The 25930-nt window shown below is 38.4% G+C and overlaps 1 protein-coding gene across 1 annotated transcript in view; it reads left to right on the plus strand.

Moving 5' to 3' along the window:
• Positions 1-1136: 1136 nt before the first annotated feature.
• SPIC (Spi-C transcription factor) overlaps positions 1137-25930 on the plus strand; it is a 51845-nt gene continuing 27051 nt past the window's right edge. The window contains exons 1-2 of the mRNA XM_089652691.1: positions 1137-1194; positions 1766-1920. Of these exons, the coding sequence (XP_089508817.1) occupies positions 1137-1194; positions 1766-1920 (213 nt within the window). The remainder of the gene's footprint in view (positions 1195-1765; positions 1921-25930) is intronic.

Consider the following 25930-nt stretch of genomic DNA (forward strand, 5'->3'; position numbering starts at 1 on the left):
CATGTCTCTAGTAGAGGTTTGGAGTTCATGAACGAGTGAGAGGTTGGTCATGGTGGGCCAACATGGCCAGCAAATGGCCATTCAGATCACCCTGTTAAAAAAATCATTGTTTGGTTTTGTACATTTCTTACCTAGCTATCTCAGTGAGATGGAGATGCAGTTCCCTTTGTGAGTATAATAACAGGTTAAAATTGCTATTAGTTTGATCCATATTATAAATATCAGTGTGATCCTCAACCGACTTTTGTAAGGAATGGGTGATAGTCATTTGTTCTTTCCTTATGGCAGTTATGGAAGAAATATATTGACCACGGGTGTAGGCCTTAAAAACATTCCAAACATCAGGAGAGGAAGACCCCGCATTGTGCTCCCAGTAGTCAGTTAACAAGGGAGGCATATTTTCGGGCAAGTCAGGATCGAAGATCCATTGGGGTCCCAAGCACCATAAGGAAGCATTATGGGAAGCGGGAATGAAAACTAGAGCCATAGGACGATGATCAGATAGCCCACTGGGTAAGTATGATGCGTCCACTACATCTGCCAGAAGTGAGAGATTAGCAAAAGCCAGGTCAATATGAGAAAAAGACTTAAAGGAGGCAGAAAAACAGGAGTAATTCCGCTCTGTGGGGTGTTTTCATCTCCAAACCTCTGTCAAACCTCCCCGCTTGGACCCAAGCAGAAAGCTCTGTAGAGAAACATTTTGGAGAAGTGGGCCTGTCAAGAGATGGGGAGAGGATGGTATTAAAATCTCCCATAAAGAGTAATTTAGCAGGACAATACGGGGTAACCCTCTTCAAAAACAGCATGCCGTATAGTCGGGGAAAAGGGTGGTAGAACATATACTGTATAGCTGAAATAACATATCGCTGATTCCCAAGGATGAAAATGATCACAAAATATATGCGCTGAGGGTCTGTATGGATCCCCTTTTTAACACAAGGGTGGGACTAACTAATCAAGACAGACACCCCTGGCAAAGGTAGAATAGGTGGCATGAAATGCCTTTTTAATCCAGGGTCGTTTGAGAGCAAGGAGTTTGCTGCCCATAAGATGCTTTCTTGTAATAAAATTATCTGGGGGGAATGGAGTTTAAGATATTGAAATAGGATAGCTCTCTTGAATTTAGAGTTGAGGCCATGGACATTCCAGGAAAGAACCTTGAAAGAGGCATCGTCACTTGGAGCCATAACTATGGTAAAAGAAAATGACCTGGAGTGGGTAACTAAAGGACTGGTAGGGACATCTCAAGTGCAGCAAGGCCAGTTTAAGCCAGCATCTTAAAGTAACCTGTAGAACAAAAACATTCAACAAAACCCAAAATAGCACCGAGGTGCAAACCCTGCCCATATCTAGTGCCATCCCAACAAGAACAAGGGAGGAGGTAGATAGAGGCCTATTACCCGTAACAGAGAATAGAAAACGGGTGATAACAACAAAACTATGTCCAGTGGGGCAGTTAGGGAGTCCTAGATCATAAAAGTAATGCAAGGAGGCCGGAGGGCTTGTGGAAAATGAAGGGCCACCAAACGTGGTTTGTGACTAGTCCAAGTTTGATGATACACGTGTAACAGTAGCAACATAGTGCAGCAACAGATATAGGTAATCCCATGGAGGAAGCCTATGTACTGTAGCTCCCTAGGCACAATTATAGTGGCATGGTAGCGATGCAAATGCAAGAGAAAAAAATGAAAAGAGGAGAATATGGAGGTCCAGGAAACAGTAAGGAGGGAGAAAAGAGTACAGTACACAATATTCTCCCCTGCAGATGAGAAATGTGGAAAGTCAAAGAGTCTCCTGAGGGCACTTAGCTGGGATCTAGGCAGTGTAGCAGGGGAAGACATCCGTAATGTCAGTATCGGAGCAGGTTCTGAATGGGTGCCCAGCCACTCCGAGGCTGCCTCTGGGATGTCAAAGAACCGGGTACAATCTCCATCCACGATATGTAGCTTACTAAGGTAGAGGAGGTTAAAACAGATACCTTTCATTCGAAGCTGCTTCCAAACATCCATGAAGGATTTGCAACATTGTTGGATCTCCTGCAAATAATCCGGGAAGAAGAGTTTTGTGTTCTCATAGTGCAGGTCAGGTTGGGCATATGCTGCAGCCAAGATGTGGTCCCGATCCCTGTTATTGAGCAGGCGGAGTAGGAAAGGATACGGGGGAGACCCGGGCATGGGGGGGATGGCGGAACCCTGTCAGGGGTGGACTGACAACTCATGGGGCCCCCAGGCAATAGGGGATCATGGGGCCCCTATGTCCTTGCCCACACTCAAACCATACCCAAAAAAGCCTATGAAAGGTACCAGGGGCATCTCATGGGGCCCCCTACTGACAATGGGCCCTCAGGCAGTGCCCGAGTTCCCAAATGGTCAGTCCGCCCCTGGACCCTGTAGTCCCTCTCCTCCATGAAGGTGGGCAGCAGATCCGTAAGATCAAACAGTGTGCTCAGAAGCAGTTCAGCAAATTCTGCAGGCTTGGTCACTTCTGCCTGCTCCAGGAGTCCCATGATACGGATGTTGTTTCACCATAGCCAGTTCTCGGTATCAATAGCCCTCTCCTGTAAAGCTCTGACCTGTAACCGCAGAGCGTGCAGCTCCCTGGTATCAGATTGGACCATGTCTCCACCGACAAGATGCGGTCCTCTGCCTCATACATTTGGGAGCAAAATTTGTCTAGGTCATGTCTGATGAGGCTGATATCCTTGGCCAGGAAATCTATCTTTGTGGTCAGTGTCTCCTTGCAGGTGGTTATAACCACCAGGATATCAGCGCTGGAGGGGGAGACTTCATCCACGGCATCTGGTGAGGTCTGAGTGGCAGTCGACTGTTGCAGGAGATCACATGGGCAAGATGGGGGCTGAGGAAGAAGGGCAGGGAGTAGTCGTCTGGGCTAGTGTACGGCTTGTTAGGAGCCATCGGATCCACTACAGAGGGGGACCAGGAGTACCCCAGAGCGTTGAGACACTGGTAGGTAGGCAAAAGATCAAAAGGGGAGCTATAAGAATGCCAGCTGTTAAATTGTTGGATCAGAGCTCCAGCGCCACACGTCTGCTGCTGTTTGCATCCTAGCCATGCCCCTGGTCATTGATTTTTATAGTCTGCTGGCAGCGGGCTGTCAGCTACACCTGTGACTTGCAGAAGTGTGTGTGTACCCGAAGTGTGGTTTTGATTGAGAAAATATGGGATTAGCTAAAGAAGTTGTTCACAATTAATGAAAAGTAAAGACTTTTTAAAAACTGGACCTTGATAAGTGAGGCATGTCATGTGGAAACTACAATATTGGAAGGCATTTTAAAGGTAACTAACCCCCAATGTAACACATGCACTAATACTAAATAGGCATAAACTGCAACACCACTACTCTTCCCCACCTAAGCTCTCAAACCACACCTATCTGTGCTCTGCTAAAACCCGTTCTGAGCTCTTGGTGTTCATGTTGCAGACAGCAGTGTTAACCTCCTGACAGCAGCTACTACCTTCAACACAACAAACACTTTACTCCTGCGCTAGGAAAGGACTCAGTAGACCCAATAAGAATGTTCTGGAATTTTCTGGAATATGCACTGCTTGCTGCCCTCAACAGACCGGGGTGGTCCGAATACACTGGATACAAATGGAGAAACAGAAAAAGGGCGCACCGACCTAGTGCATTATCGTTTAAAATAATTTATTAAAGAAACAAAAATAGGTATCATACTCACAATGGACATAATAACACAGGCATGTCAAACTGAACAAGATGTATGATCCAAACAACATCTGAGTCCATACGATGGAACCCTGGATGATCAACTTGCTAACGCGTTTCGAGGACACAACCTCTTCCTCAGAGCCAACCTGTCGGTGCGCCCTTTTTCTGTTTCTCCATTTGTAAGCAGCTACTACCTTCCCTGATGCCTCAATAGCTATGCCTCTACCTGTAAAGAAAAGGATAAGTTCACCTTTGGGAACATGTTACATGTTCCACCCATTTTTAGGGTGGAACATGTAACATGTTACCACTGCTGCAGCCTCTCCCCGATCTGCTTCCTCTAGTGACAGCAAGCTGAGGATCTTCTCTCTGAACTTGCTTTCACAATTAAGAAAAAAAAAACTCTGCTGCATGGATCATCATTCATTTACAGAGTTCTGGGAATGGGAAAACTACAACTACTGTCAGCCTTTGTGGCTGACAGCTTGTAGTTTTCAATTAACTACCAGAGTGCTGGTGTGGAAATTATATGTTTGTTTCTTCTCCCTGCAAACCAAAGAGAAAGAACAAACAGATATTTAGTAAAAAGCAGCACATATTACACACATTAACACTTGTTAGGCACACACCTAACCTCTTGATGAACCCAAGATGTTAACCCTTTCCTAGTCAGTTTCATTAGTACAATGACAGTGTATAGTATTATCTCTGATCACTGTATTAGTCTCACTGGTCAGTTAGTCAGTTAGTGTACTTCCAAGCCAGCAGCAGTTTGTGTTAGATTGCATGTCACACTATCACAGTCACACTATAAGTCGCTGATTACTGCATATAGAAGTATATGAAAAAACTTTCCAGTACAGTATATCATAGTTTGTAGATGCTATAACTTTCACGCAAACCAATTAATATACACTTATTAGAATTTAGCAGAAAGTAAAAAATATTGTTTTTTTTAATGTTCGGTTTTTATTTGTCTATATAATAAACAATAAAAAACCCAGTGGCAATCAAATAAAACCAAAAGAAAGCCCTATTTGTGTGAATAAAATTATATACATTTCATTTGGGTACAGTGTTGTATGACTGTACAATTATCAGTTAAAGTAGCGCAGTACTTAATAGAAAAAAATGGCCTGGTCATGAAGCTAAAGTTATTTTTAACTACAGAATCAGCCGTTCTGCTTCAGTAGGCACACCAATGAAGATGGGGACCTCGGTTCTCAAGTTTTCAAAATGTAGTTGTATTTTAAAGCTGATCTCGGGCTCCCCCTCCACCAAATCAGCTTCCCCCCTCCCAGCAAGAAACAAAAAATAAACCTAATCTGAATAAATCACAAATCTACAAACCTCTTTTACTCACCTAAATCTATGGTCAGGTGTTTATGTCACTATGTCAGCATCTGGCCCACTCAAGACATAGAAGAGAAGTTTCAGTGATGATTTCAGTGTGGGGGGACTGCACAGCACAGGCATATTAGCACTACAGTATAACCAGTTCCTGCACAGCCCATAGGAGAATGATGGCCAAGTGGGACTCTCGTCGATCCAGGTGGGCGTCATATGATGTCCCCCCCCGGATCGCCACTTTGCTCATGCCTGCGGGGCTATGCTGTGGCAAGACCTGTCACTGACTGTGTCCATAGGACACAGCCAATGACCGATCTGTGTACCGGCTCGTTCCCGGTACTATGTGGCCGATCACAGCAGGTCACATGACAGTAAACAATGAATGGCTTCCTTTCAAGCCATCTATTGTATACAATTGTGTTGTTACAGAGGGAATTTTTCTTACATTTTTGTGAGATTTTTAAGGCAACCTTGAGTCATATACGAGAGAGTCACTTATTAAAAGATTCACCATTTTATTTTAGCAAAAAATTATTTTTGTTGTAACACATTAAAGTGCATTAAAAATAGTACATACTTGACCAAAATGAAGAACAATCATTTATAGCAAAATATCTACTACACGAGTTTGGTGGTTAATGCAGTACATGTTCTGTGGTATCCCTCAGAAGCTGATTTCCATCTCACAGCCCTAATTTTGACTGCACGTATATATTCAGCCTGGGACCAACGCGTTTTGAATATATTAGTATAGATTTTTCTTCAGGGAAAGGATACCACTCTATAATAATAATTATGGTCATTAAAACAACAATCAATACATATCCTTACAATTAAATAGCATCCCTGCAAGAATGCATGACTTATATAACCACCAAAGATAGTTGAAAGAAGATGCTTGACTGTGTTTAAAAGGCAGATTTCCTTCATAGCTGAGGCCATCTAATGACATGCAAGGACCACTGCCGCCACATCACAGACACTGTTACAAAAAAAAAAATATATATATATATATATATATATATATATATATATAAAATGCTATATGTAATATGGGATCTTAAAGAAGCAGCAAAAAATCAGATGGATGGAATATAAGATAATATATCCTTTTACTGGACACATAAATAGTCTAGACTAGTGATCTGCCAAGATGGACTACACATTCACTTACAAAAAAATTATAAAAAGCTATTTATTATACTGTATATAATCCGAATCATTACTGGCATTTAACCACCAACCAACTACATTGACTATGTCTACATTGATTATATCTCCAGGATGGACAATGCACCTATATTACTATTTTCAATGTGTAGTTCCGGGTGGATTTGGACAGCTTTCTTTGTATAGAAACAAGTTTTTTCTTTTTTTGCCTGTAAATTTATATGTATTTTCAGCAGCTTAGAATGGGGGAATTCCAGGGAGAGGAATGGGAAATTCTCATGTCTGGCTATCAAAATGATTTTCAACTAAAAGAGCAAATAGAGTCAGATCTAACATCATTATTTCAGGGTTTAAAAAAAGTTTTAGAGAAAAAAATCTTCCCTTCATTGGCATATAAAGTCTTTTGAACGATATATTCATGAAAATATTAACCCTATTGGGCTGAGAGTCCAAATCTTTCCCACTTTAGATAATGTAAGTTTGGATTTGCAAACAAATTGGATAAAGATAAAGTAAATGAATGCACAAAAAAGTGATGTTATTATTAAGAGAAGAATACTTTAAACAACAAAAAAATTTAGATAAAAACATTGAAGCTCTCTATATACAACTAGCATCACTTAAAACTCATACTCAATATATTAGTTTAGAGAGAAAATTGAAAGAACATTTGCAAAGCTTTAATAAACAGGTTCTTCAAAAGAAAGACAAAAAATATTGGAGAGACAAATTAGCCTTCAGTGAAAATAGAGCATACAAATGGCCTGGGGCCCAAAGATTATGTTATAGAAAACAAACCAATAGTATGAGTAATAATAATTTATCTGATTCATCATCTACTTCTTCCTCTTCTCTTCCTTCACAGATAGGTTAATCCTTTCGAAAGCGAAAGGGTTCACTTCATAATCAACAGCAGGGTGATGTGGATGTGGAACAGAGCACTAAGAAACATTTGGTTGATCTAAAAACTACACAAATTTCCCAACAAGACAAAGATGGTGGGTCTAAGAGTCACTCCGGAACCAATGGTTCGTGAAGTGATCCAACTGTTAAATTCACCAAGAAATATCAGGAACAAGCACAACAAATTGATCCGGGACTTGTCCCTAAGACAAAGAAGGATGTTTTTTAGACAGAGAAAACCAGAACATCGCACCCAAAGCGGGAAAAGGGATAGAACTATACACAATAAAGATGACACAGAAAGAAGGTTGAATATCATCAATCTCTCATCACACATACTTTCAAGAGAAGAGGAAAGAGTACTATTATTGGGACTATCTTTTTGCCCAATAAAAGAATGGATACATTTGAAATAATTAACAATATCAATCTTTTCCCACGTAAGCTTTTTTCAAGGGTCTCTATGTTAAACATACTCATCAAATTGAAAATATTGAGGCGAACTTTACAACGGCAGACTTTAAAGCAATGAGAGACCTAACTTTATTATTAGAGGAAAATTAACCCAATAATCAAACTGATGGTTGGGACATTGAAGATATTTTTTGAGCAAATCAATGAGGATATACAAACACAGGACGTGAAATTTCGCAAGAGATCTCGTCTTTCCATCGCTTATCCAAAACCCAGCTATTGCGCTATTTGTACAACAGGTCACTAAGGACATTGAATCTTTAAAATTTCATCATATCTACAATAATCTAAGTGCAGCTGAAAAAATTGCAGTGAGGTCATTATCAGCAAACACTAAAATAACTATAAAACCTTCCGATAAGGGAGGAAATGTTTTCCTTATGGACAATCTTATGTATGACAATATGTGTTTGAAAATCCTTAAAAATAAAACATGCTACAAGAAAATTTCTGTTGCACTTGTAAATGAATTTAATCTACAGTTTTATGAACTAGTGGATCTAGCACATAGGAGTGGAGTCATTCAAAAAGACCTATGGGAATATATTAGAACTATGCACCCTAGAATGCCAACATTCTATGCACTTCCCAAAATTCACAAAGATATAAACAAATCTCCTGGTAGGCCTATTATTTCAGGAAATGGTTGTATTTCGGAAGGTATTAGTCAGGTAATAGATCACTATCTCAGACCTCATGTTGTAATCTTAGGATCTTACGTAAAAGATTCTATTCATTTTCTAAAAACTAATGAAAATCTCGACGTACCTCAATCTGCCTATTTAGTAAGAGTGGATGTGGAATCTCTTTATAACTGTATTCCACACAACAAAGGAATTGCGGTGGTTAAACATGTTTTGCAACACGGGAGTACATGAATGGAGATTCAATGAATTTATTTTGACTATGCTTGACTACATTTTGAATCACAATGATTTTTCATTCAAAGGCTCACATTACTTCCAGGGGCAGGGTGTTGCTATGGGGACTTGTTGCGCTCCCTCATATGCCAACCTGTATCTGGGGGTGCGGGAGAAAGATTTTTTGTTCAGTGAATCTCTCTCCAAGTACACACAACATATCATTATTTGGCAAAGATACATAGACAATATTTTTTTCATCTGGGATGGTCTCGAAGGATTGTTGAAAAAATGTCTGGAAATAGTGAATCAGAATGACTCAACTCTTTTTTTCACTATGACTTACCATCAAGAAAAGATTAAATTTTTAGAAATCAATATTTCTAAGACAATGGGGGGACGTCTAGAAAGTAGTCTCTTCAGAAAAGAAGCTGCCGGCAATACAATCCTGCATGCCAACAGCTTTCATCCAGAGCCACTCAAGAGATCTATACCATATAGTCAATTTCTACGCATCAAACAAACTTGTATAGTGTGTTTCAAAGAGAGGCTAATGAGCTCACCGAAAGATTGTTAACATGAGGATATATAGTAAAACAGGCCTTAAAAAGGCATTTAACCGTGCAAAGAATTTGGCTAGGCATAGTCTCCTTTTCAGCTCCAAATGTCAGAAACAAGCAGACAAGGAAGAAATTAGAGTCATTTTAAAATTCTCCAATGAACACACTCCAATAAGAAAAATATTACAGAGACATTGGGCAGTTCTGACAGAAGACCCAATTATTGGTAAATTGGTAGATTAGAGTCCCTCCATTACCTATTAAAGGACAGGATCTTTAAAGGACTCTTTTGTACAAAGCGAATATAGAGGGGAACAGAGATGTGACCCATGCAAATATGATGGCACCTTCCCTTGTGGAGAATGTGCATACTGTCCCTTACTGAGCAATAGGAAACAATTTACTCTACCAAATGGAGATAAGTTGCAAACTGTTAAACAAAAGGCGTTGTTTATCTCATGTCTTGTGAATGTGGATCTTTTTATGTAGGTAAGACACGCCAAGAATTTTAGAAACGTATTTATAAACATGTTCATGCTATGAGGATAGGTAAACTTTATGTACCTCTGGGAAGACATGTTGTCAAATTTCACAAATACAAAATGCCTAAAGTGATCTTTTCAGTTCTAGATAGAATACATATTCCTATTAGAGGGGGCGATTGGAACAAGAGACTATTACAGCAAGAAATGCGCTGGATTAGACACCTTGATGCCACTTGCCATCCTGGTTTAAATGAATCTGAAAGTTATAGACCCTTCTTAGAAGGTTTTGTCTCTGGTAAAACAGATTGATTTTGCTTTCAAAGTGCTTCTTTATTGGATGCTCCATTCCCCTTCAATTAAGAAGTTCTCTCTATTTCTATCATATGCTGTGGAGAATTTCTCTGTTTATGTTATGTATTTAATTTTAAAAAATTTCTCTTTTTGATTAAGTTATTATTTACTGTCCAGATTATGCATTAACTTTTTCAATTTGTGTGAAATGTAATGTACATGAATTCACTGTGCAAATGCGTTTTTTTTCCTCCGGGTGGGATGGCCTCATATTGATGTGTCCGGCATGGTAAGGGTCTCCCTGGTTCTTTGTGGCTGTGGGGAGCGGTGGGGCCGGTTATCCTTCCCCTGTCTCTTGTGCACTTCGGAACACTCCGCAGCGGTCTCCAACATGAGCCATTCCTGTTCTCCGGAAATATGTCATTCCGGAGTCGGATATGACGTCAATGTTTCTTTGTGCCTGCACAGTTGAGATGAACGCCAATGACCACATGATGGGGGGCGCCATCTTCCTCTCTAGCAGATTTACTCTGCATGTGGGAGGAAATCTATGTATCACACCCACCTGGGACTCTATAAAAGGCCACCTTTGGTATCATTACCTACAGTTGCTGATATTCAATCCTATTTTGGGAGCAGTCATAGTCTTTATGCATGCAGAGGGCCCCTGGAAGGGCCGTGGTCTGAACAACAAAACCAGACCTGACTTCAACATTTTTACATGGCTGCAAAGTATATGGTGAGTTAAATGCCAGTAATGATTTGGGTTATACATAATAAATAGTTTTTTATAATTTTTTTGTAAGTGAATGTGTAGTCCATCTGGGCGGACTAGTAGTATTTATGTGTCCAGTAAAAGGACACATATTATCTTATATACCATCCACCTGATTGTTTGCTGCTTCTTTAAGATCCCATATTACATATAGCATTATATATATATATATATATATATATATATATATATATATATATATATTTTTTTTTTTTTATATTACAACAGTGTCTGTGATGCAGTAGCAGTGATCCTTGCATGTCATTTGAAGGCCTCATCTATGCAGGAAATCTGCCTTTTAAACACAGTAAAGCATCTTCTTTCAACTATCTTTGGTGGTTATGTAAGTCATGCATTCTTGCATGGTTGCTATTTAATTGTAAGGATATGTATTGATTGTTGTTTTAATGACCATAATTATTATTATTATAGAGTGGTATCCTTTCCCTGAAGAAGAATCTATACTAATGTATTCAAAACGCATTGGTCCCAGGCTGAATATATACGTGCAGTCAAAATTAGGGCTGCAAGATGGAAATCAGCTTCTGAGGGATACCACAGAACATGGACTGCATTAACCACCAAACTTGTGTAGTAGATATTTTGCTATAAATTATTGTTCTTGATTTTGGTCAAGTATGTACTATTTTTAATGCACTTTAATGTGTTACAACAAAAATAATTTTTTGTTAAAATAAAATGGTGAATCTTTTAATAAGTGACTCTCTCGTATATGACTCAAGGTTGCCTTAAAAATCCCACAATGTAAGAAAAATTCCCTCTGTATTGAAATAGGGATAATGGCAACCACACCCTAAACTACACTGACTGACTTTTTACAATTGTCTTGTTAGCTGTGATTGGTCATAGTGATCACATGTACAGACTGGACCAATCACAGTCCATCTGTGTCATGTGATTAGCTGTGGTCAATCACCGCTAAACACAACAAAAAAAGTGAAATTCACTGCTATAGGCAACCATAATGTGTAAAAAAAATACTGATCACTTCCACAGAGTAGTACAATGTTACTATGGTAACATTATATTAGTCTGGACAGAGTGTTTTATTTTTTTAAACAATGGCAAAAAAAAGTAATAAAACATTTTAAAAAATTGGAAAAAAAATACATACACTATATTGCCAAAGGTATTGCGACACCCCACCAAATCATTGGATTCAGGTTTTTCAATCACCTCCGTGGCCACAGGTATATAAAATCAAGCACCTAGGCATGCAGACTGCTTCTACAAACATTTGTGAAAGAATGGGTTGCTCTCAGGAGCTCAGTGAATTCAAGCATGGTACTGTGATAGGTTGCCACTTGTGCAATGTCCATCCGTGAAATTTCCTTGCTAGTAAATATTCCACGGTCAAATGTTAGTGGTAATATAACAAAGTTTAAGTAACTGGGAACAACAGCAACTCAGCCACGAAGTGGTAAGCCAGTAAAATGACAGAGGGGGGTCAGCACATGCTGAAGTGCACAGTGCGCAGAAGTCGCCAACTGTCTGTATAGTTAATAGCTAAAGACCTCCAAACTTCGTGTAGAATTCAAGTTATCACAAGTGTGCGTAGAGAGCTTCATGGAATGGGTTTCCATGGCCTGCCAGCCTACTATATTGCAATATAGTATTACTGTTTTTTTTTTCGCACGGTCACCAGTCAGTGTCCCTGATCACCGCCACACCAGTTATATGATGATGCTGTACTGCATGGTGATAGTAAGATAAACAAATTTTGAATTTTTTTTTTAATATCCTAATTTTCAAAAGAAATATGACAAAAAATGACAACTTCAAAAAACTGTCTCTTACTAAGTACCACAGACTGCCTACTTTCCAAAAGGGGTACTTTTGGGTGTATCTGTACTGTCCCTACATTGTTGGGCCTCAAGAAATGAGATCAATGCCGTTAGTACATCAGGACTGATCGATTTCCATGTCAGCACATGTTTGGTCATTGGAGCAGAACAGACTGAGTTCCATTACAGCTAGAGAACTGGTCATACTCTGCTCTCAGGCCAAGTGTGGTCAGTTTTTAATGGGAAAACAGAGGAACTGCCAGGAACACCAGGGCTTTCACACAAAGGAAGCAATACAAAGAGATCAGGATACTTTTTAACACAATTACATTGTACAGAAGGCACATAACAGAAGTATGAAATGTTGGGTTGATATATTCTTTAAACCTAAAAATTGGTGGAACACGTATCATGTTCCCAAAGGTGAACTTATCTTTTAGTCTCAAAGGGGTCACTTCTGAACTATAAACACATTACCTCCCTATGTAATGGGTATAGTGAAGAGGAGATATGTTATGTAGCCTTAAAGCTGAACTTCAGGAATAAAATAAAAAACCTTCAGTAAATGGAGAGTAGAGGCAGAGCTGCAGTTGTATGAGTGAAGTGCTATCCTTTGCTAGGGCCACTGATTTAAAGTCCCAGGTTCTATTCCCACTAGTGCAGCAGCCAGACAAGCAGCAACTTCACAATTTGACTCAAGAAATCACAGTTCATAAGGGTTGCCTTAAAGTTTATTGCAGCGATAAGGGTTCCGTGAACTGTGGGCAACTCCACATTACTAACAGGATCAATGAGGACACTCTTCCCTGTAGTAGCTCTTCAGAACAGTCCCTTAGTGGGACAATACAGGAAATGGACGGCACTAGCGATGGGCCGAACACCCCCCTGTTCTGTTCGCGCTCAAAAGTTTGACTGAGAAATTCGAACAGAGGGGAAAATTCACTAAGCTGTATCTGAGTATGCAGTAAGATATTGCACAGCTACTAAAAACATTCTTTATTGTTTCAGCTGTCAGCGGGATTTCCCGCTGACAGCTGAATGTAAAAAAAAATGCCGTTATTGCCTGGCAATTAAAAAGAAAAAAAAAGCGTGGGGTCCCCCCCATCCACACCAAGCCCCTCCGGTCTGGTATGGATTTTGAGGTGAACCCCCATGCCAAAATTTAAAAAAAGGCATTGGGGTCCCCCCAAAATTCATTCCAAACCCTTATCCAAGCATGAAGTCCGGCAGGTCAGGAAAGGGGGAGACGAGTGAGCGTCCCCCCTCCTGAACTATACCAGGCTACATGCCCTTAAATCACAGGGGGTGCTTTGGGTGCAGGGGGGGCTCCCCCTCCTCCAAAGCACCTTGTCTCATGTTGATAGGGACAAGGGCCTCTTCCCCTCAGCCGTGGCCGGTTATCGGAATCAGGAAGCCCTCTTTGACAAGGGGGCCCCCAAATCCCGGCCCCCTCTATTTGAATGAGTATGGGATACATGGTACTGCTACCCATTCACAAAAAAAAAAGTGTAGTGGAAAAATTACAGCAGACAGTCTCCACATGATATGTCTTATCAGGAGATGAGAGGGGGACACTGAAAGAAAGGGAGGATCAGAAGACAGGATCAAACAGCGTTTTTACACAATGCAGAGGATTAACCCCTTAGGTTCCACAGTGAGTATAACAAGCATGCTTTGCATATACAGACTGATTTTACTGTTGTGGGTTTAGTAACACTTTAAAAAAATGTTTGACTCCAGTTATGTCTGTTTTTAACCTTATGGCAAAACAATGTTGAGGACATTCCCTGCCATGACAATTGTTTGATCATGGTGTTATCTTTAAATATACACAGTGGGGTTTATTTACTAAAGCTGGTTCACTCGTGCAGCTCTGGGTGGTAGCTAATCAGCTTCTAACCGCAGCTTGTTCAATTAAGCTTTAGCAATAGAACCTGGAAGCTGATTGGCTACCAGGTGCACAAGATTCTGAGTGTACCAGCTTTAGTAAATAAACCCCACTGTGTGTATATATATATATATATATATATACAGTATATACACTGTATATTGTGTACTATATAAGATATAATTAAAAGCAAACAGTTAGGAGATGTTGCCCTTTGTTGAACGGCCAGATGTATGTTACATCCACTGAATGCCTGCAAGCAACAACCAGTAACATTTAAAATTGTGCTGTTTGTTTCATAGTATGAATATTTCAGACTAAATAATTCTGATAACGTTTGGTGCAAAAAAGTAAGGCAAGCCGATTCTGGAAAATCCCCTGCTGCTACACTTCCCTAAAACAATTCTATGCTGATTATGTGTTCTAAGTTCAGTAAAGCTGCATAGTTATATGTAAACTCGTTTATCATTTTTTAAAAATCTGAGTTTGAATGGATTTCCATCGCCAGGCAAGACTGCGTGTTAACAATAATGTTATTTAACGGTTATGTAATATGATGTGTTTTACTACTGGAATAATAGATACTGTTTGTGTGAAAGTGATGCTTGCCAGCTGCAAAGAAAAAAAAACTTGTGAAGTTAAGCAAATTAGTTGTGTAGGTAAATAGTAACAATTCCATCTTAAATCTGGCTACATTTTATGGCTTCCATGGAATTGACTTCCAATATACAGTATGCAAACAGAGGCAGCTGATAAGACATGTGTACACATTGCTCCACATGAATACTGCTCAAGTTTTGTTAGCTACTCTATTGTGCTTCTCTTCTAGAAAAATTTCCCACATCTTTTAAAGCTCAAACATTAGTACAAAATTTGTTGGGACTTTTCAGGTGCTACAATGATAAAACATGTGTCAAAGAGATCATAAAACATCTGTTCTATGTATTCAAGGAAATAAAAAGAATTGTACACATATACAGGACTTCCTAACCCTCTCGTATTGAGTTTTATTATTTTATTACTATACTGTTTCCCTTTATAATGTGAAGTGCTGCACAAACTATATAACTGATTGTCAGAGTATTGCTTTTACAATTATTATAACACAATGATTGCATATTGTTACACTCATAAAATGTATATTGTTACACATTAAATTTAGTGAATATTTTGCAGTTGGAGACCTGAAGATTTCAGAAGAATGGATCATGAATCCAAATTCTTACAATTTGGAACTTTATTTTGATTCACTTGTAGTATTTCATTTGCTTCAATTTGTGGTTCAAAAACTAGACTTCTTCATCCTCAAAATTGATATAAGGTTTGTACGGGGTTTAAAAATAAATAAAAAATTCTGTGGGGTTTGAAGCATAGAATAGGTTGGGAACCACTGATTTAAATTTTTGCTACTACCACATTGAATATCTACGTTGAGTCCCACCAGTTACCCACAGATGCAACAGTATGAAGAGAATTTTATGAGTATTATGGTGTCCGTTTATGACACAGAGAATAGCTGCGATTCAACGGATCTCAGCTATTCTCTGGTCATTCACAGTTTATGACACTCAGGAGATCATGTCAGCCCTTCACTAGAGATCTGTGTTCTCCCTCCAGATTCTCCAGCCCAGAGCTGGAGAATCAGAGGGACCGCAAACTAAGCAGAGATAATTTACCTCTGCTTAGTAAACTGATCTTTTACTGTAATCTCGCGAGATTATAGTAAAATCAGCCGTTTTCCAGAGTTTGTAGACCGTTCTCCAGCGTTTGGAGACCGTTCTCCCTTCGTTTGGAGAACTGCTTCATAAACTTCATTCACAGGAGAACTGTGTTCTCCGAGAATGCCGGAGAACTGAGCAGCGATCTATTACCGCTGGTTCATAAACGGACACCTATATCGTGAAATAATGGCATGAGGATATTACTCAACACATTTCTCAGACTTGTGCATCTGCTTCATCAGAGGAGAAGATGGCATGTATAAGGTTTTAGGTCTGCATAGGTATGATATTCAAGCCGAACCTTCAATTGGAGGAGTGGAATAAGGGATACAAATAAGGGATCGAAGGCTAGCAGAGGTAATCAGTCCCTGGTAGTACTAGAGGTTCCTATCTGGGCAACAGGCTCATATGGCTCCCTCCAATGTGGTTTTCACAATCGCCATTATAGGATCTGGCAGAATTGGAACTTATTAACTGGGATGCATCCAAAGAACAAAGGTATACAGCTCAGGCAAACAATCCAGATCAATCCACAACAGGTGCAGGCTCTGGCTCTCTACCACACATGATGCAATAGGAAGAAGGGTCAGCCGCACACCGAAGGATAGATGAATATAGTGTGCATTTATTAATCCATAGGACACACAAAACACCAGGACATGAATAAAGGACCATGTTCAACAGCAGAAGCCCTTTATAAGATTATTGCAGTTGTGAAGCTTGCTTGGTGAGTTACAAAGATCTTTCCAATTTCAGATATCTGACAGTGTATAGCGTCCAATTTCAATAGAATATGTAGTAAGATGTCAGGAACAGAAATCAAACCAGGATAGATGATGCCAAATAGACAATGTAGGAACTTACATGAAGACAATGGAACACCTGAAAATGTCATGACTTGGCTATCAGATATAGAAATAGACAAATAATAAACATGTTCACAAAATAGTGGTACCTCACCTTTTCAAAAACAGATCAGACCCTGTACTGAGTTAAAACAGGTTTTAGTGACCATGTTAGATTCTAGCAAGGTTCAGCCCATGATCATTGCCTGTCATTTACAGCTAGAGGCAAACATTCAGCTTGGAATTGAGGCAGTCAGCTCCTGATCCCTCTACAAAACTTTTCATATATTTGATAAATAGCTTTATATTGATGGAGATTTGTTGTGGTATGAAGAAAAGCTTTGTCCCCCCCCCCCATATTCTGAAATTTAAGTGGTGATAAATAAATACTTTAGTTTTCAAAAGACAACGCGCCACATTTCAGCCAACATAAATTAATAACTATTAGCAGGCAGTTAGAGGCACAGTTGGCCCCAGTTGTTCTCTAAAAAGCTGTACCAGTTCATTAGCATGCTGTGACTATACAGTTTTACTAGTAAATAGGATTAAAATGGGATATAGCAACTTTACAAGAAGACCTAATTAAAACAGAGGGGTGGGCAGCTACATAGTAAATGAGGTTTAATATAGAAAATTTTAAAATAATGTATTTGCAAACTAAAAATACTAGCCCTTGTTTACATTGGGTTCAACTTTGAAGTTGCACTACTTCAGTGTGATTTTAAAGCCGCTGATCAGTGCGAGTTCATGTGCAGCTTGCCGACATCTGTGCAACTTCATACACAGATGTCAATGCACATTGCACATGAAATCGCACAAAAATAGTGAAAGAACCTTTTTCAAAGTTGCTGCTAATCAAGTCACACCAATTCGAGCGGTTCCATAGCAGTAAATAGAGTGAGATTTGTCATGTGACTTTGATCTGTCAAGTTGCATGACAAGTCACACCCAGTGAGAACGGGGTTTTAACCTCTTCCATACAGGGCACTTTTACCCCCTTCCTGCCCAGGCCAATTTTCAGGTTTCAGCGCTCTCACACTTTGAATGACAATTGCGCAGTCATACAACATTGTACCCAAAATAAAATTTTATCATTTCATTCTTCACACAACTAGAGCTTTCTTTTGGTGGTATATTATCACCACTGGGGTTTTAATATTTTGCTAAATTAACAAAAAAAAGACTGCAAATTTTGAAAAAAAAAAAACACGCTTTTCTTTATTTCTGTTATAAAAGATGTATTCTGCTACATGTCTTTGGTAAAAATAACCAAAATTAGGATGTATTTTTTAGTTTGTAGGAAAGTTATAGAGTTCACAAACTATGGGATATATCTGAATATTGATCAATCCTGAAGTACTGATAGCCAATCTAATTTCTTGAGGTCCAAGAATGTCAGAACAGTACAGATATCCCCCAAATGACCCCTTTTTGCAAAGTAGACAGTCCAACGTACTTCATAAGAGGCATGGCGAGTTTTTTGAAGTTGTGTTTTTTTTGTCATAATTTTTGGGAAAATGAAAAAATGAAAAAAATTATTTTCACTATTTTTTTTACATATTGTCACCAGTGCAGTACAGCGTCATCAAATAACTGGCATGGCGGTAATCAGGGACACTGACTGGTGACAGTATGAAAAAAAAAAATATTAATTTTTTTTATTATTTTACATTTTTTATTACATTTGTTATTTTTTTAAGGATTTTTTTTCATATTTCACTATGGCCAAAGTAGAACAATGTTACCATAGTAACATTGTACTACTTTGGGGAAGTGATCAGTATTTTTTTTTTTTTTACACAATTTGCTTATAGCAAAGAATTACTTTGCTATAAGCAAGCATTTACCTGAATGACATCGATTCATTCAGGGTTTTTTTTTTTGTGCTTAGCTGTGATTTGGCCACGGCTAATCACATGACAGAGCTTGGCTGTGATTGGCCCAGCCTGTGCATGTGATCGCTGTGACCATTCACAGCTAGACACACTAGTATGGATGGCATGAATGAAGCCATCCATTGTATACAACTGTCATGTGACCTGCTGTGATTGGTCACAGCAGGTCACATGGTACCGGCAACGGGGCCGGTATTCAGATCTGTCATCGGCCGTGTCCGAGGTACACAGCCGGTGACAGATCGAGCCGCTGCGTGGCTCTGCAGGCGCGCAAACTGCGCATGCCCGAAAGGATGCCATATGGCGTCCACCCGGAAAGGTGAGGGTTTTTTCCCGGCCGCCATTCGGCTATAGGCCGGGCGGGAAGAGGTTAATACAAGTTACTTGCTAGTGGGAGAACTTCTTCGAGAATAGAGGATGGAAATGGATCTGGAGTCCTAGTAGATCACAGACTTAGAAATAGCATACAATGCCAAGCTGCAGCAAGCAAGGCTAGCAGTCAATAGAAGGGCAACAAAGGTAATAAGGGGGTTGGAGGACCTTAGTTATGAGGAATGACTACAAACTTTAAACCAATTCTTCCTGGAGAGCAAATGGTTAATCGAAAGTTTGGGCACCCCAGCTAAAAATTTGTATTAATGTGCATAGAAAAGCCAATGAAAGATGGAAAAATCTCCAAAAGGCATCAAATTACAGATTAGACATTCTTATAATATGTCAACAAAAGTTAGATTTTATTTCCATCATTTACACTTTCAAAATAACAGAAAACAAAAAAATGGCGTCTGCAAAAGTTTGGGCACCCTGCAGAGTAAATATCTTGTACTTCCCCCTTTGGCAAGTATCACAGCTTATAAACGCTTTTTGTAGCCAGCCAAGAGTCTTTCAATTCTTGTGTGAGGTATCTTTGCCCATTCTTCCTTACAAAAGTCTTCCAGTTCTTTGAGATTTCTGGGCTGTCTGTCACGCACTGCTCTTTTAAGGTCTATCCATAGATTTTCAATTTCAATCCAACCCCATGCTTAACAGTTGGACAGAGGTTCTTTTCATTAAATTCTGTGCCCCTTCTTCTCCAAACGTACCTTTGCTCATTCCGGCCAAAAAGTTCAATTTTAACCTCATCGGTCCACAGAACTTGTTTCCAAAATGCATCAGGCTTGTCTATATGTTCATTTGCAAAGTTCAAACGATGATTTTTGTGGTGAGGACGTAGAAGAGGTTTTCTTCTGATGACTCTTCCATGAAGACCATATTTGTACAAGTATCTCTTTATAGTGGAATAGTGTACCACAACTCCAGTGTCTGCCAGATCTTTCTGGAGGGATCGTGCAGTCAAACGTGGGTTTTGAATTGTTTTTCTCACAATCCTGCGAGCTGTTCTGTCTGATATTTTTCTTGGTCTTCCAGATCTTGCTTTAACTTCCACTGTTCCTGATGACTGCCATTTCTTAATTACATTCCGAACAGAGGATATTGACATCTGAAAACGCTTTGCTATCTTCTTATAGCCTTCTCCAGCTTTGTGAGCATCAACTATTTTCAGTTTCAGTTTTCTAGACAACTGCTTAGAAGAACCCATGGTGCTGATTGTTGGGGCAAGGTCAGATGAGTCTGGGCATTTAAAACCTTTGAGATTGACATCACCTGGTCTTCCCAGACGATGATTGAGAACAATCCATGACACTGGCAGGTCTCAGCTTGGCAAAGGGGGCAGTGCATGCTATAAATTATGCAGGGTGCCCAAACTTTTGCAGACGCCATTTTTTTGTTTTCTGTTATTTTGAAAGTGTAAATGATGGAAATAAAATCTAACTTTTGTTGTCATATTATAAGAATGTCTAATCTGTAATTTGATGCCTTTTGGAGATTTTTCCATCTTTCCTTGGCTTCAGCTATGAAAAACAATGTTTAAACGTTGTATATCATACCCTAAAGTATGCACCTTTTTCTGTCATACATTCTATGAGACATCAGTGGCATTATGTTGGTTGTTGATTGTATTTTGCTATAATCTAATAACACTCTTAAATGACAGCTCTGGGTGTGGTACATAAAATGGAGTATACAAGACAGTGGGCTTGATTTACTAAAAGTGAAGAGTACACAATCTGGTGCAGCTCTGCATAGAAACCAATTAGCTTCCAGTTTTTTTTTTTAAGCAGAAGTTAGAAGCTGATTGGCTACAATTCACAGCTGCACCAAATTTTGCACTCTCCAATTTCATTAAATCAACCCCATGTATACCTTTTTTAACAAGTGTTTCAGATAAGCAAAATATTGTTTCAGAATAAGTGATATTTTAGTTCATCTGGGTCCAAAAGAAGACAGTTCACCAATGTGAATCCTATACATTTAGGACCACTCAAACGTATCTTAGTTTAGGGTGCACTGGGGTGCACTGGGGTGCATTCAACCATCTCCTACATTATTATGCTGGTCATACCTACAGTATAATGATAAATGATCATAGAATTAAAATATTGTATCTTTCACTCAATCAATGAAAAAAAGCATGAAATGCTGAAAATGTGGTTGCATGTGACAGTATTTTTCTCCTGGATAGATCATTCTCTTTTTTTTATAAAATTTCTACTTTGTATAGCAAAATAATAATTTCATGCAGTTGACTTCTGAAGCATATTATCCTTTCTTTAGGAAAGCATTTTATTAAAGTATTGTATTGTTACACTTTATGGAACGTCCTGCAAAATGTCATCTGATAACCTCTTCTATCATCTGACCTAAGCATTTACTCAGAACTGAAATTTTGATTGATTAGCTATTAAAAATGAATAAAAATAGTAACTATAAAATGGCAAATACTAGTAAATACTTCTAAATATGTAATTAGTGGAGCCAAGCTGACAAGTTTTTCCTCCTATATTATAAGGATGAAAAGGAGGGGATCAAAATGTCAGTTTACTGGGGGTAGGTCAGTTAAGACGTGATTAATTGATTGATTGATTGGCTGGTTGCTGTGAGTTACTCCACTTTGTACACCACTACTGCCCATTGTACTAGCTTACAGAATAAGGCTGCTGCGCTAGTAAGTATCCGCAGAGTTGGAGGCTCAGGATTACTGTATTAATCTTTCGTCACAAAGGTACTAAATGCAGGAATACAACCAATATCTGGGAAATTGCCAAGTGGAACAATAACAGTCACTGAGTTTGAAACATCAGGCTGGCTGTTGCAGGTACTTTTCAAGAAAGTACTACACAGCCTCTAGCTGCTGCCAGTCTGTAAAGGAAAGTCAAGCAACAATTCATTTTACTGGGGTAGATTCACTAGAAGCAAATAGATTGTTCACTTTGTGAAGGAATTTTCACTTTAAAATTCAATCTGCCCTTTGTGAATTTTACAAAGAATACCCAATCACGAGAAAATATAAAAAAAAATATTTTTGCCTTGCAAATCAATTGTAAGTTGTTTCAAATGTGCTGCTTTATGCCTTTATCCTCTTTTCACATAAAAGCGTAATTCAAAATAATATGGAGCTCTTAAAAGTTTCAAAGAACATTGGATTACCTACTGTATGCAATGGTCCAGTATAGTACAGTGTGAAATAGTATCATAATTTATATTGCTTACAAATAAAGAGCAATAAAAACCTAAAATCTTAATATGAGTGCCTTTACTACCATAATCTATAAGCTTGATAAAAAGTATCCCTGCCATCACAACAAGAAAGCTTAATAAACTATCATAATCTTTAAACCAACATACAATCCATTATGATATTGTCAAAAAATATGTACAAATTTCTACATGGTATGCTGGTACTTTATGAGTCTACTTTTGCTTTAAGTCATTATCTACAACATGCACAGAAACTGCAAGGGTTAAGTTCCCTGTGCTGCAATTTAAATAGTAGCATGTTTTAGTGACGTACAAAAAGAGAAGGACTTAAATATCTGCTACCACATTGTGCTAATTTATGGAACCCTCCAACCAAGGTAAACCAGTTGTACTTTACCATCACATTACAAAACATAACTGATATACCTGTATATAGATGTATTTATTAGTTGTAAAGCTAACACAATGCAAAACTTTTTCAGGTGTTGTGCATCTTTGAACTGGTTTTCTTGACAAGTCATTTTGATGTTATTTTATATTAGAGACACAGAGGAAACAAACAGTTATGGTAAGTTTTAGGCTTTTTTTTGTAAACTATATATAGATGTTTTTAAATGTATTGTAAAACGTATAGGTATATACTGGATTGTATATTTTATTTAGAAGACTAAACACATTGTGAAATTCAAAAAGGTATATGATGTGGATATGTTAAACAACATTGCCAAAAGTTATTTACCTATAGCAAGTTATAGTTTTCCTTACTAAAATTTTAATTTTAAAAGCTTTAGTACTTGTGGCAAAGAAGAAAAATAATATAAGAAACAAGATTATAGTGGGTAGCTACATTTTAAAAAGCAGTTTTTAGGAATGTTATTGACATGCTCAGACTATGAATCTATTTTAGTATTTAACAATGGTGACATGTTGCAGTATAGTGTAACCTTCCTAAAATTCTACTGTCCATCAATATATTAAGCTCTTGAAGTTCTCTGTTGCCATAGCCTATTTCAAGAAAATTATTTGGTTATACAGCACAATACTCCCCGTAAAGCACATAATTGATTAGTTATATTAGTGCACCAATATTTTGTATAGTACATTCCATGGGAATGTACAGAAATGAAATTAACATATACTTGATTGGGCAACGATGTGGCAAATGAGGTTTAATGTTGATAAATGTAAGATTCTGCACTTGGGGGCTAAGAATATGCATGCATCATATATACTGGGGGGGGTACAACTAGGGGAATCAATGGTGGAGAAGGATCTGGGGGTTCTGGTAGATCACAAGCTTAATAATGGCATGCAATGCCAAGCTGCGGTTATTAAAGCGAGCAAAATCCTCTCTTGTATTAAAAGAAGTATAGACTCCAGAGAGAGAGATATCATGTTACCCCGGTACAAATCATTAGTAACACCTCATCTGGAATATGCAGTTCAGTTTTGGGCACCAATTTACAGAAAGAACATTGGGGAACTGGAGAAAGTACAGAGAAGGGCAAACAAACTGATACGAGGCATGGAGGAGCTCAGCTATGAGGAAAGATTAGAGGAACTGAATTTATTCACTCTCGAGAAGAGGAGATTAAGGGGGGATATGATCAAAATGTATAAATACATCAGTGGTTCATATAGTGAACTCGGTGAAGACCTATTCATCCTGAGGTCATCACAGAGGACAAGGGGGCACTCTTTACGTCTGGAGGAAAATAAATTTAATCTCCAAATATGGAAAGGTTTCTTCACAGTAAGAGCTGTGAAAATGTGGAATAGACTGCCTCAAGAGTTGGTTCTGGCCAGCTCAGTGGATTGCTTTAAAGAAGGCCTGGATTCTTTCCTAGATACACATAATATAACTGGATACTAATATTTATAGCTAAAGTTGATGCAGGGAATATCCGATTGCCTCTCAGGGGTTCAGGAAGGAATTTTTTTCCCTTCAGGAGAAAATTGGATCATGTTTTGCTGGTTTTTTTTTGGCTTCCTCTGGATCAACTGTGGGTATAGGATTATAACTTTTATATTTTTTTTAATGGTTGAACTGGATGGACTTTTGTCTTTTTTCAGCCAGACTAACTATGCAACTAAGTAACTATGTACAGTAACTACTGTAATAAAGTTTACTTACCATTAGGATTTAGTGCTTTAATACAGGTCATTATAACATATGAATTTAATGGCTTTTTAATTGATGTCTGTGATGTATAATAGATGTGTATAGTGTGATGATCAATAGCATTATTTATTTTACTTCAGTACAGTGCAAAACCCTCACTTTTACACTACTAACAATGGCTATTATATTTTTGCTCAAGGCTTAAGCCCCATACACACGATGAGAATATCGTATGAATATTTTTGTCTGTTTTTCTTTTTGCATGCTAGTCTCATATCGAAAGTGAAGCGGTTACTAAAGTTCCAAAAATTATTGTACGACCGAAAAAAAAAATTTGGATGTGATGTAATGTATTGTATTTTCGGAAAAAAACTGTACTGAGTAAATGAAAATCATACGATCTGGTATTGTATGAGAAAAATTTTCGTGCTTGTCCCATCAAATAATTTTGGATGAAAGCTGTGTACTAACAATCAGATTATCGTATAATCACTTCAAAATCGGCTTTAGCCTAATACACACAATCAGAAAATCATATGAAAAGTACCGCTTTCTAAGTGATCTTACGAAAATCTGATCGTTAGTACACAGTTTTTATTTGAAATTATTTCAAAGGACAAAAACGAAAATGTTTACTCTACAATACCAGATCGTATGATTTTCTTTAATCATTACAGTTTTTATCCAAAAATACAGTACAATACATAACATCACTTCCGAATTTTTATTCTGTTGTGCAAGAATTTTCATACCTTTATTAACCACTGATCCTCCCAGTGAATGGCGGTGCAGGGGGGGACGTGTCAGTGCAAGCCTGATCATTGGATTAGCTCCCAGCACAGCCAGAAAACTGACCATACTGTGTTCTCCTGCCTAGTGTGGTCAGTTTTTAACAGAAAAGCAGTGGAACTGGCAGGAACACCAGGAATTTCACACAAAGGAAGCAATACAAAAGAACAGGATATTTTTTCATACAAGTACGTGGTACAGGAATATGAAATATTGGATTGACATATTTTTCAAATCTTTTTTCAATTAGAGCTTCATTTTATGAGCTATTTCTCAATTCTATGTAATATTTCCAAATTTTAAAAACATGATACAACACAACAAAATTCAAAGCGAGCGTTAACCATAGCATGATACTATCAGCATTTTGTTAAGAGAAATAGAATAGAGTTAATACACCACAAAAAATGGTAAATAGGATGTGAATTATTATTATATATGTAACCAGGGCCGGTGCTAGACTATTTTGCACCCTAGGCAAGACCAGCTACTTGCACCCCCACCCACAAAATTGTTTTTAAAACATTAGAAAATATTGCATCAACAAAACATGGAACTGTAAATCTCTTTTAATTTGCAAAATAAAGTGCCATAAGATAGCTCTGGCAGATCCCAGGCTGGAATTCCCCAAGCAATAGGGGGAGATAAAATGTTGTGACAGCAGGCAGTCCAGCCCACACACAGAGAGAACACCTGAACTGAGTGATCCCACACAGTGACAGACTAAC

This window comes from Staurois parvus, unplaced genomic scaffold (assembly GCF_062004578.1).
Source record: "Staurois parvus isolate SC_StPar_1 unplaced genomic scaffold, SC_StPar_1.0 ptg000025l, whole genome shotgun sequence".
Lineage (NCBI taxonomy): Eukaryota > Metazoa > Chordata > Amphibia > Anura > Ranidae > Staurois > Staurois parvus.